The sequence below is a fragment of the Paramisgurnus dabryanus genome, chromosome 15 (assembly GCF_030506205.2).
Source record: "Paramisgurnus dabryanus chromosome 15, PD_genome_1.1, whole genome shotgun sequence".
Taxonomy (NCBI): Eukaryota; Metazoa; Chordata; class Actinopteri; order Cypriniformes; family Cobitidae; genus Paramisgurnus; species Paramisgurnus dabryanus.
The window spans coordinates 10,554,041-10,565,926 of NC_133351.1; the positions used below are offsets into that span (position 1 = coordinate 10,554,041).

The following is an 11,886-nucleotide window of genomic DNA, read 5'->3' on the forward strand; positions in this document are numbered from 1 at the left end:
TTGTTCGCAACAAAAATTAAGCAACAGTCTTTTGCCGATGACAGCTTGGGTAATTTAGTTATAATAAATATTGATTTAGTGGAAACAGAATGTGGACAACATGCCATGAATATTACCTACATTAAAATACCCTTAAAACCTTTTAGACCAATTACATAAAAATAGACAATGAATATGAACATTGAAAAAGATTACCATCCAATTTTTTAAAGAATGAAGCGGTTTAATAATCAGAATTCACGAGTTGTTTCCATGTTTTATTTTCAGCTGGACCAGTAACACGAAAAGTTTAATAGGGGGAAAACTATTATATAACAGTATAATGGCCTCTGAAAACATTTCTGTACAGACATGGAATGCAGACCAACAAAGGCGTGTTACACAATATTATAACGTAGCCTGATATTAACTCCACAAAGATCAGAAGTATCTCTGGAAAACATCTCAGCGTGAAAACTGCCTTCTATCTCCCTTGCCTTTGTTGACATGTTTGAAGATCTTGGCCTTGTGAACGTTCTTAGACTTCTGGTATCCGAAGCCTCCTCCACCTCCTCTCTTCATCATCTTCACTCCTTTACTGCTGTGGACGTCTGAGAAAGGGAGCGGTCAAGGAACACACATATACAGCCACAGGCCTTAAAACTATAAAGCCTTAGTAATATGACAAAGCAAGTCCCCAATTGTATTTTTAATTGCATAAACTCTCAGGGGTGGTTTCCAAGACAGGGATTAGCTTAAACCAGGACTAGGCCTTAGTTTAATTATGAAACATAACTAGGTTTAACAAACATGCCTTACTAAAAACATTACCAGTGTGCATTTTGAGGCAAAACAAAGGGCAGTGATGTATTTTAGGATATAAAAGAAAAGCAGAGTTTTCTGCGCTTGATCCACAACAATCCGGTGCAACCAAGAAAGGACAGAACAACATAGACAAAAGGAATTGCCGGTTCAGCACAGATGTCTATTTAAAAATAATTACATAAAGGTGCACAACAATGGCTTATGTTTCAATGCACAATTACATCTTCATCTGAGTCCTGGGGAAAATGGGCAATAAAGCCCTTAAAATGAATCGTAAACAGGTGCGTAAAAGGGGTGTAGGCCAACCACAACTATACCCATCTTAACCCAGGTGTCACCCTCACAAATCAATCATTAAGGGCAAGTGTCCAAATATAGGAACATATACACAAAAATCTAAATGTTAGCCATTGTTGTGCACCTTTATTAAATTATTTTTAAATAGCCATCTGTGCTACATTGGCAATTATTTTTGTGTATTATACACTGCAAAAAAATTCTTACATTTTTGTCTTGTTTTCAGTAAAAATATCTAAATTATTTTTAAATTAAGATGCTTTTACTTAATGAGCAAAATCACCCAAGAAAATAAGTCTTAGTTTTTAGACCAAAAATATCAAATTTAAGTGATTTTGTGCATAAAACAAGCAAAAAATCTGCCAATGGGGTAAGCAAAAAATCTTGAAAATTTTTCTAAACACTTAATTCAAGAAAAATTCTTTTTTTATTCTTGTTTTATGCAAAAAATCCCTTAAATGTGATATTTTTAGTCTAAAAACTAGACTTATTTTATTGGGTTGTTTTGCTCATCAAGAAAAAGCATCTTAATTTAAGAATTTTTAGATATTTTTACTGAAAACAAGACAAAAATTTGGAAAGCTCTTATGTTTATTTCAGTCTAAGACTAGTATTATCCCTGTCCGAGATACCGCCCCTCACTCTACTTGGCAATTTGGTCGCTCGGATTAGACAAAGAAAAAAATTTTAGTCAATACATATCCAAGTACACACTAAATGTTGTCATAAAGGTAAATAATAAGATTTTAAAAACTATACATAAAAAAGGAAAATCATCAGCTTTAATTTAAAGTAGCTACAAATTACATTAACTCTCTCACTGCCATTGATGAGTTATCTCGTCAATTAAGAGAAAACATTTGCATAAAAAAAAGTGTTCCTGATTAATTTTTGTGTTAATCTGCAAAACTAGAAGAAAATCACTGCTTAATTAATGATTTAGTAACAAAAAAAGAATGACAAGAGAAAGTATAATGCTGAAAGGATACTGAGGTCCACAAAGGGCGGCACTTTAAACCCAAAGGACAACGCCACCTTGGGAAGGTCGAGCGTCTCTACGTTATAAATCTGTTTGAGGGAATGTGAGTCGTAAGCTCTGACATAGGACTTGTAGGCCTCCTGAGCCGATTTATGGAGGTAATAGTTCTTCTCTATCAGCTTCTCCATCTGAAAAAGAGTAAAGCAAATATCAGTCAACAACAGACATGACAACACAAGTCTAATATTTGCTTAACCTACATTATTTCCTTACCTGAGACTGAATATCAGAGATTTTACTCCAGGAGAACTCAAACTCACTCAGGGGAACCTTTTATGAGAAAATCATAGGACAATAAAACACAGTATCTAGAAAGTTTCAGTTAAAATCATTTTGACTTATCTTGTAAAAAGGAGAGAATTCAACAATACATATCATTTATTATATAACTGACACATGTAAGGTCAGTATAAAAGAGCAGGTGTATCGCTGTCATACTTTAGCCTGTCTGAGGAATCGCAAGAATCCAAGCTCCTCTGGTCTCAAGATCAGGAGGGCGTGTCCTCTGCCATCAATACCACGAGCCGTTCGTCCTACACGATGGATGTACTCCTAAAATGCCAATGGTAAATTCACATCAAAATCCAATTACATATATCTTTACAGGGTTCCCACACCTTAGTTAACTTCAAATTCAAGGACTTTTCAGGTTCAATACCCTTAAATTCAAGGACTAAATTGGGGACACATTTCAAGTGAGAGTAAGGTTACATTGTGTTACCTTTAAAGATACATTGTTACAGTTCGAGGGAACTGAATCTACATTCGCATTCAGAAGATATAAGCATTTAAAGCAAACAGTTTAGCACGTGTGCTTAAAAAGTCTAGAATTTTTATGATATTATCCTACACTAGACAGGGAATAATATGGATTTTTTTCCAGAAAACGTCTTGCATAAAATAGATTCAAGCACTTTCAATGACCTGTATCTATGTATGTATATTTTCAAAAACTTCCCAGGGCCTTGAATTTTCCCCCAGATTCACAAACGTTCATGGACCCGTGGGAACCTTGATCCATATGGCTTAAGATACCAAAGAAATAACCAAGCAGGTAGGACTGTACCTTGGGATCATCAGGTGGGTCATACTGAACAATCCAGTCCACCTCTGGGATATCCAGACCTCTGGCAGCGACATCAGTACAGAGAAGAATCCCAGTGTCTGCGTTACAGAACTGGAAAAATGTGGTTGTTCTCTTTGTCTGTTTTTGCTTCCCCTGGAAGATAAATAATAGATTGAATACACAAACTACATCACAATGAATTAACAAAACTCATCCACCTCGATGAAGTGATTTTCTCTTACATGAATGGCCATGACGGGCAGGTCGATGTAATTGAGCAGTTCATAGTGATATTTTACAGACATGCAGGATGAGAAAAACACCATGAGCTTCTTCTTTCGGTTCTTCTTCAGAAACGTGAAGAGTAGCAAGAATCGTTTCTCTGAAGGGCATACAACATAACCCTAAAATCAAACGAAACACACGGTTATCCTCACATTAAAATAGCTGAGTAGGCGTGAGAGATGTATGAGTCAGGTGAGCGGCTTACTTGTTCAAGTCCTTCCACGGTGGCTGTATCTTTATTGTCATCCACTCCCACATACAGTGGCTCCTTTTTAAGAGAGATTCGTGCAAGGTCTTCCACTTTACGTGTCTGTGTTGCTGAAAACAGCATTGTTTGCCTTTTTTCTGGAATGGAAGGAAAGATTTTTATAATGCTGTGCATTATGTGTTTTCACCCATATATATATCATTATGTACTGCTTTTATCAGTTAAGTCATTAGTTCTTACTCGGCAGCAGTTTGATGATCTGTTTGAGCTCCTCTTCGAATCCCACCTCCAGAATCCTGTCAGCTTCATCAATGATCAGACACTGAAGGTTCTTGTACATAAAGGCAGGTGTGTTCTGGTCACAAAAAGAGGTCAACTATTAGTCAATTACATTTTGGCAGGGGTGGCAAAACTGTTAAATGGGAGAGGCTTCACCTGCAGGTGATCCAGAAGTCTTCCAGGTGTAGCCACCAAAATATTGACTCCATTAGAGAGCTTCTGGGCTTCAGCCGAGCGATTGCTTCCTCCCATGATGAGACCGTAAGTGTGCACGTGATGGGTCATCAATTCCTTCAGCACACCATACGTCTGCATGGCCAACTCACGGGTAGGTGATAAAATAACCACTCCGGTTCCTAAGAAACAGATGCAAACACAGCACAATGGCCATCTAGTACAGTACACTTGGCAGCTTTTTTCTAAGTGCGTAAATGTATTCAGTGCGCACACTTACCATTCCTAGGCATGAATTTGAGTTTGTAGATGAGCTCAATAGACGGGATTAGGAAAGCCAGAGTTTTACCACTGCCTGTTTTGGCTGCTGCCAACACGTCCCTGTTGAACAAGTACAAACACACATACCCCAAAAATCAGTACAAACACAAAAATGTGAATGTCAAATGTGTCGTGTGACATCACGGTAACTGTGGTTACAGCAAGCTAACCTTCCTTCCAGCAGGGGGCGTATGGTCTTGTGCTGGATCTCTGTCATGTCTTCAAAACCCATTTCTTTCACTCCCTTCAGTGTATTTTCACTCACAACACCCGCCAAGGATGCAAATGATGTGTCCTCGAATGCTCCTGAATCATTAAAATAGAAAAAACAGATGAGACGTTTGCTTGCACATGAAAGGATAAACAGCAATCTCCACATGCACAGAAAAGTAGCAATAACGATAATCCAGAGATTCTCTGACCTGTCAGTCCGGATGGAAGCTCTGGTAGGTCATCATCTTCCTCTTCATCGGCTGAACCCTCTTCATTGCCATTTTCCGGCAACTTCTCAGGTTCTGCACTTTCTTCTTCTTCTTCTTCTGGTATTTCCTCACTCTGCTGCATTTCTTCTTCTTCTGACACTTCTGTTGTATGTTTACCTGCCTTCTGCTTTTTAACCTTTTTTACACCTAAAGATCCATCAAGCAAACTTATAAATCAGATCAATTGAAATAATCAGTACTTTTTAAGGCTATTTTAAGTTAACATTACTATTTTTATTTCGATTAGTAAACCATAAATCAATATTTGGTCCAAGCCACTCAACACTTCTTATAAACACTTACTGGGGGTTGAGTCTGTACTCTCCAATTTTCTTTTCGTTTTCTTTTTCTTGGGGGTTTGTGAGGGTTCATGATCAACTGTGGATAAACTGTGTTGCTGTTTTTCAGTGGATGTTTGTGTAGTTTCATTGGTCACACCAGATTCCTCCAGCACTGCCTTCACCTCTGTTAGATCAGAAATACACATTTATCGATTTCTTGCCAAAAAAACATGATTTACAAAATATATGGATGTTGATTTATGTTTTGAATGTGTCAGTATTTCTACATGAAAAAACTGAAACAATTCAGTTAAGAATGAACATTACTTTAACAAAACGCAAGATTTTTACATATCAGTGGCCGAATATAGTTACAGACAGTTGACAATATAATGTAACGTTAACTAATATAAAGCGAGAGTTTGTTAAAATACAGTCGCTCATCATTAAACTCAAATAATGTGATTAATCTTAACACCCCGACAACATAACTATATTTAACTAAACCAAACTGTTGTGGTGGACTACAAAATAAGGTACAAATAAAAAAGATACCCAACACATAAGCAATGTGATAACACATGCTAGCTGAGGCATGACGCTCTTAAAAGCATCTGAATTAGTGTCCCAAAAATTCATTCAGGCGAACAAGACTAAAAACTTACCTTCATCGTTATCTTTTTGTTCTTTCTGATTTTTGAGCAGTGTGCGTTGTTTATTTTTCTCACTCCTCTTGTTGAGTTTTTTGCGCAGAATCTTCATCTGCATGTCCGCCATGGCTGTAGACAAACACGTGTGCGCGTGCATGCGTGGGGTCCTGCGCGCTCAGCTAACTGTCTTCTTCTTCTTCTTCTTTCGGGTTTAATGGCGGTTGGCAACTCGACTGAAAGGTGCATTACCGCCACCTACTAGACTGGAGTGTGGGCATTAGAATGACATAAACGGAAGAGAGAGAAAAAAAAAAATAATAAAAATAATAATAATAATACTAATAATTACATAAATAAACCCTATCAAATTCTTTCACTTAACCCAGTATTTTTCAAAAATAAAATAAGTAAATTGTGTATTTTTCCAGATGTTTCCCCTAATAACAGCTCAAGTGTCATACTTTGTTCGTCTATATGTGTCTTTAATTCTACCCTATCTTCTTCATATTTTGTGCAGTCTAAAAGTATGTGTTTAACTGTCTCTTGTACATTACAATCAGTGCATAAACCAGTGGGATGTTTTCCTATTCTATACAATGTTGTGTTCAAACCAGTGTGACCTATTCTAAGACGTGAGACTAGCATCTCTTCCCTTGGGCTCCTGCCCTTCCTCATTCTTGTGGCTACTTGATTTTGTAAACTGTATAAATGACGTCCTGTATCAGCTGTGTTCCAATATTCCTGCCATATTTTAAGGGAATGTTGCTTTATGATGGTTTTGACCTCTGCTCTACTTATAGGTACATGCATATCTATGATTTCATGGTTTGTAGAGTTTTTTGCCAGTATATCTACGGCTTCATTTCCTTCCACCCCTACATGGGCAGGAACCCAAAGGAAGGAGACATCTATTCTTTTATTATGAAGTGTGAGAAGCAAGTGTAGTATTTGATGAATGAGGTCTTGTCTGCATGACGCTATCCCAGACTGTATGCTTATTAATGCTGATAAACTGTCTGAGGCTATAATGACACCTTTGTTTTGATTATTATTATTTTCCTCCACCCACTCTAATGCCAGTAAAATTGCTACCAACTCCACAGTGTATACTGACAGGTGATCTGTTGTCCTCTTTTTGACTGCCATTTCATATCGAGGAATAAAAAAGGCTGCACCAGTACGGCCTGTTTCTGGCTGCTTTGATCCATCCGTAAATATGAATACCGGTACTTCCTCTTGATACTGCTTTACATAGTTTTGAACTATTACCCACTCTGGCATTATTTTTGTATTTTCTTTTAGTATTTGTTGTAAGCTTATATTTACAGATGGCTTGACAAATTTCCAGGGTGGGATAGTTGATATTGCTACAGTGGGTCCTATTTGCAACTGGTTGAGACCTGCATTTTGAGCCTTATTATTCCCCACCCATCCGAAACTACAAAAATTGCGTTTACTGTGCTCTGCGCATTCTTGCAAGACAGTTCTTGTAGGGTGGACCATACTATGTCCTTGTAAATTAGTCCAATATGCCAACATGATCTTAACCCTTCTTATATGTAACGGCATCTCTCCTGCCTCCACCTGTAATGCATTTACAGGTGATGTTTTAAACGCTCTGGTACAAATCCGAAGAGCCTGTGCCTGCTCCACATCAAGCTTTTTAAGGTTAGATTCCGATGCTGACATATACGCTAAGCAACCATAGTCAGAGGCAGTTCTCATGAGAGCCTGATAAATGTTTATTAGTGATGCTCTACTCGCTCCCCAGTCTCGCCCTGATAAACATCTCAACACGTTGTTGATCTTCTTACATTTATTTCTGACCTTGTCAATATGTTGACACCAAGTCAGCCTCTCGTCAAAGATCACTCCTAGAAACCTAACGACTTTAAGTTGTTCCAAATCTTGTCCATACAGTTTCAGTGGCACTACTTTGTGGCGCTTAGAGAAGCATATAACTTGAGTTTTCGAGATTGATAGTTTAAATCCCCATTTATAAGTCCATTGTTCAACTTTCTCTATTGCATTTTGCATTTTCTTTCTTAAGTATTCTATATTTCGACCCCTAACCCAAAGTGCTCCATCATCTGCATAAAGTGACTTACCTACACTTCCATCTACCTGATCAAAAATGTCATTTATCATAATATTGAACAGTATGGGGCTGCAAACACTACCTTGTGGGGTACCATTTTCCACAATACGCCTACTTGAATACTCTGTACCAACCTTAACTTCTATTGTTCTGCTATCCAGGAAGTCTAATATCCAACCAAATAATTTACCTTTTATTCCTAATTTGTCAAGTTTAATAAGTAGTCCATCCTTCCACAGCATATCATATGCTTTTTCAACGTCAAAGAACACGGCAATTACACTTTCCTTATTAGTTTGTGCTTTCCTAACTTCTGCTTCTAAGCATAAAACAGAGTCCATTGTCCCTCTACCCTTACGAAATCCAGACTGATACACTGAAAAAAGACCCTTACCTTCCATATAGTAGTTTAACCTATCTGTTATCATCCTTTCCATGACTTTTCCTAATTGTGACGTCAACGCTATAGGTCTATAACTTGACGGGTCTACAGCATTCTTACCAGGTTTGAGAATAGGGACTATCACTGCCCGTTTCCATTCACGTGGGATTTTACCTGTATTCCATATCATATTAATAAGCCTTAATACTATCTCCAATGACACATCTTTCATATGCCCTAGCATGCTATAACATACACCATCTTTCCCTGGTGTTGTCTGTCGTACATTTAAGATAGCCTTTTTAAATTCAAATATAGTAAAAGGCAAGTCCATATCTCCTCCTGATGCATTTCTACTTTCTTTTATTTCAGGATTTTCCAACAATGTCTGATTCCTATTCTGCTTATCTATTATAGATAAATTTCCAGAACTGTGGATTTTCACAAAAGTTTCTACCAAAAGCTCAGCTTTTTCTGCATTACTAACTGCATTCTTGCTGTTGCTACATAACACTGGCATTTCCACCTTTTTACCTAATCCACTCATTCTTCTAATTGTTCCCCATATGTCTGACAACTGAGTTTCACTTCCAATTTTATTGCAATACTCTCTCCAATACATACGTTTGATTGATCTAATCGTCTTTCTAACTACTGCTTGTGCCCTTTTATAGCCAATTAAAGTTTCTAATGTGTGATGAGCTTTAAGCTGTTTAAATGCTTTATTTCTTTTTTTAACTGCTATTCTACAGCTATCATCCCACCATGGTACGCTTTTCCCCTGCTTATTCCCTGTACTTTTAGGAATTGTTTCTTCTGCTGCTTGTATAATGACTGTGACTACTTCATTATTCATTTCATCCACATCTGTTATATCTCTATTCAGTATTTCTTCACACTTATTCCCACTAATTTCTTGAAAAGTCTCCCAATCAGCTTTATCTAATTTCCACCTTGGTATTTTCGCTTCCCCATCCTGGTGTATCTCTATGCCAATTCTAGTCATTATTGGATAGTGATCACTACCCACTGTCGATCTACTCATTACTTCCCATACACTAATTCCTGCAATTCCAATTGAAACCAGTGTTAAATCAATGGCACTTTCTGTGTTACTTGAATTATTATACCGTGTGCCCTTTCCATCATTAATACACACTAGCTCCTTTTCATCTATAAATTTCTCTATTGCTAATCCATTTATATCTGTGGTTTTACTTCCCCATAACGTACTGTGTGCATTAAAATCCCCGCACATCACTGTTTTGCCCTGCAGTGCTCCACAAACTATTTCCAACATACCATCACTTAATCTGTTGCAAGGGTTGTAAAAATTAACTATTTTAATACTGTTTTCCCCTGACCATACTTCAATTACAACAGATTCCTGTTCTTTCCCTTTATTAATAAGTTTATACCTTACCCCACTTTTAACAAAAGTTGCTACACCTCCACCTTTACCTGTTTCTCTATCTCTCCTAATTGAATTATATCCATACAATACAAAGTCGAGCTGTGGTTTTAACCATGTTTCTTGCACACATATTACATGAGGTCTATCCGCTAAATTTGAGACAAAACTCTTGAACTCTTGTCCATTTGCTATAAGGCTTCTGGAGTTCCATTGCAATATTGCTAATATCATAAAGAGCCACCAACCCATGACTGCGAGTTTGCACTTCCTGCCATTATCATTTCTTCCACTACTTCACAGCTAAGTCCTTTTATTCCTAGATATTTTTCCGCTGACTTAACTATTATTTTGATATTTTCAGTCTTTCTGTCTGTCTGTGCCGAGCAATTTATCACCTCAACCATAAACAACACAAATTCACTTTTACTCATAACCAACAAATCTTTCTTTGCCTCAATTTTTTCACATTTCTCACAAGACTTACTCTCATTTCCTTGGACTTCTGGTTCATGGGTTTTCTTTTCCTTAGACACTTTCTTTGCAGCTTCTGCATATGTTATTCCTTGCAGTGACCTCACTCGCTGCACCTCCATTGCTCTCTTGCTAGCTTCACATCCACGATAGGCTGAACTGTGCTCTCCTCCACAATTACAGCATTTCAGCTTTACCCCTTCTCCACACTTCCCATACTCATGTTCACCTGAACATCTACCACATCTTTGTTTACCTTTACATACAGCTGCTACATGACCATATCTTTGGCACTTAAAACATCTCAATGGGGGAGGGATGTATGTTCTGACCTCGTAGCTCATGTAACCTATATATACCTTACTCGGAAGTCTTGTTTCATCAAACTTAATCATAACAGACAAGCTATCGCTCTTTTCCCCGTTTCTGGTTGTTTTAAGGCGTTTTACATCCAGCACTTTTGCCCCTGCTACATTGTCTTTGATTTGATCTTCTTTGACATTTACCGGTATTCCTGTAATAACTCCTCGAACCAACTTGCTTCCAGCCAGGACACATTTTATTCTCTTATCGTCTATTGTGACCAATTCTATAGCTCTCTCTTGTTGTTTTTTATTCCTACAAAAAATCAGCAGTGCTCCACTTCTTAACACTTTTGCATTTTTGACCTCACCTAACAATTTGCTTATCGATTTTGTTAAATGAATCGGATTCCACTCACCAAATGACGACCCCTCCTGAGTTAGTTTCATGATCACTTTATACTCTTCTTCTTGTGGTTTACTTGTTATTGTCATACTTTGTTCACTATCCGTTTCATTTATATTATATGCTACTTTCTCCTTTTTTTTCCGTTTTCTTGATCTCATTACATTCCAAACACTCCTATCTCTCCCGCCTTCTTCTTCAAATCCCATCTCACTTCCTGTCTCCTCACTTCCTTCCGCCATCTCCTACCCAGTCACAGTCTAGCTGTTGCCAACCACCGGGCTTGTTACCCTCAGCTAACTGTCTAATACAATGCCTGACTAAAAATGTTTATATTCACGTTTGGTCCCAGCTTAGTTATAAATGTATAATTGTATAATAATTATATAATAAAACAACCGACTTAACTTCATTATTAAGCTGTGTGTGTGAAACTTCTTGTGAAACTAATTTGTTGTCTATTCCTTTATTTTTTTTTTATGGTCTCTGACAAATAAATAAATGAACGTAATACACGAACATAAGCCGTGTCGTCTCCACGAGCGGGCGCTAGGGGGCATGACCCCAGCACTTTAGTAACCGTGCCCATAGATATGTATATAGGCATTTCGCATTTTGCGGCCATCTTACCACAGGCAGCTCGCTCACTCGTAGCGTTGAGTTTTAATGGTGCAGGTACTTTTAAATGACCATAACTTGTTTAATTTACTACCGATTTTCAAACGGTTTGGTTTGTTATAAACGTCAAGATGTACCTATGACACTGCGTACTTTTACAAAAAAATTAATGAAACATGTTAAAGCATCCAGAATTATAGCCACGTTAATAACGTTTGTAAGAAACCAAACCGTTTGACCTTGAAAAAATGTTTATTAATCTGGTCTTTGGGGTCGATATGACTCCAATTGAAAATGAATGGGAAATCC

The 11,886-nt window shown here is 37.5% G+C and overlaps 1 protein-coding gene across 1 annotated transcript; it reads right to left on the reverse strand.

Moving 5' to 3' along the window:
- Positions 1-194: 194 nt before the first annotated feature.
- On the reverse strand, positions 195-6,058 carry ddx18 (DEAD (Asp-Glu-Ala-Asp) box polypeptide 18). Its single transcript, XM_065252038.1, has 14 exons — positions 5,902-6,058; positions 5,259-5,420; positions 4,896-5,102; positions 4,644-4,779; positions 4,433-4,533; positions 4,135-4,334; positions 3,940-4,054; positions 3,697-3,836; positions 3,449-3,610; positions 3,207-3,359; positions 2,579-2,692; positions 2,354-2,410; positions 2,091-2,268; positions 195-590 (listed from the first exon to the last, which is right to left on the reverse strand). Exons 1-14 carry the CDS (start codon positions 6,041-6,043, stop codon positions 445-447), a joined length of 2,013 nt encoding a protein of 670 aa, XP_065108110.1. The 5' UTR covers positions 6,044-6,058; the 3' UTR covers positions 195-444.
- Positions 6,059-11,886: the final 5,828 nt, after the last annotated feature.

Coding starts and splice junctions, on each gene's coding strand:
- ddx18 (XM_065252038.1), bottom strand. CDS start 6,043: ATGCACGCGCACACGTGTTTGTCTACAGCCATGGCGGACATGCAGATG. Junction 4,055..4,134: donor GACTTCTGGATCACCTGCAG/GTGAAGCCTCTC, acceptor TTTTGTGACCAG/AACACACCTGCCTTTATGTA. Junction 3,837..3,939: donor GATCATCAAACTGCTGCCGA/GTAAGAACTAAT, acceptor CTTCCATTCCAG/AAAAAAGGCAAACAATGCTG.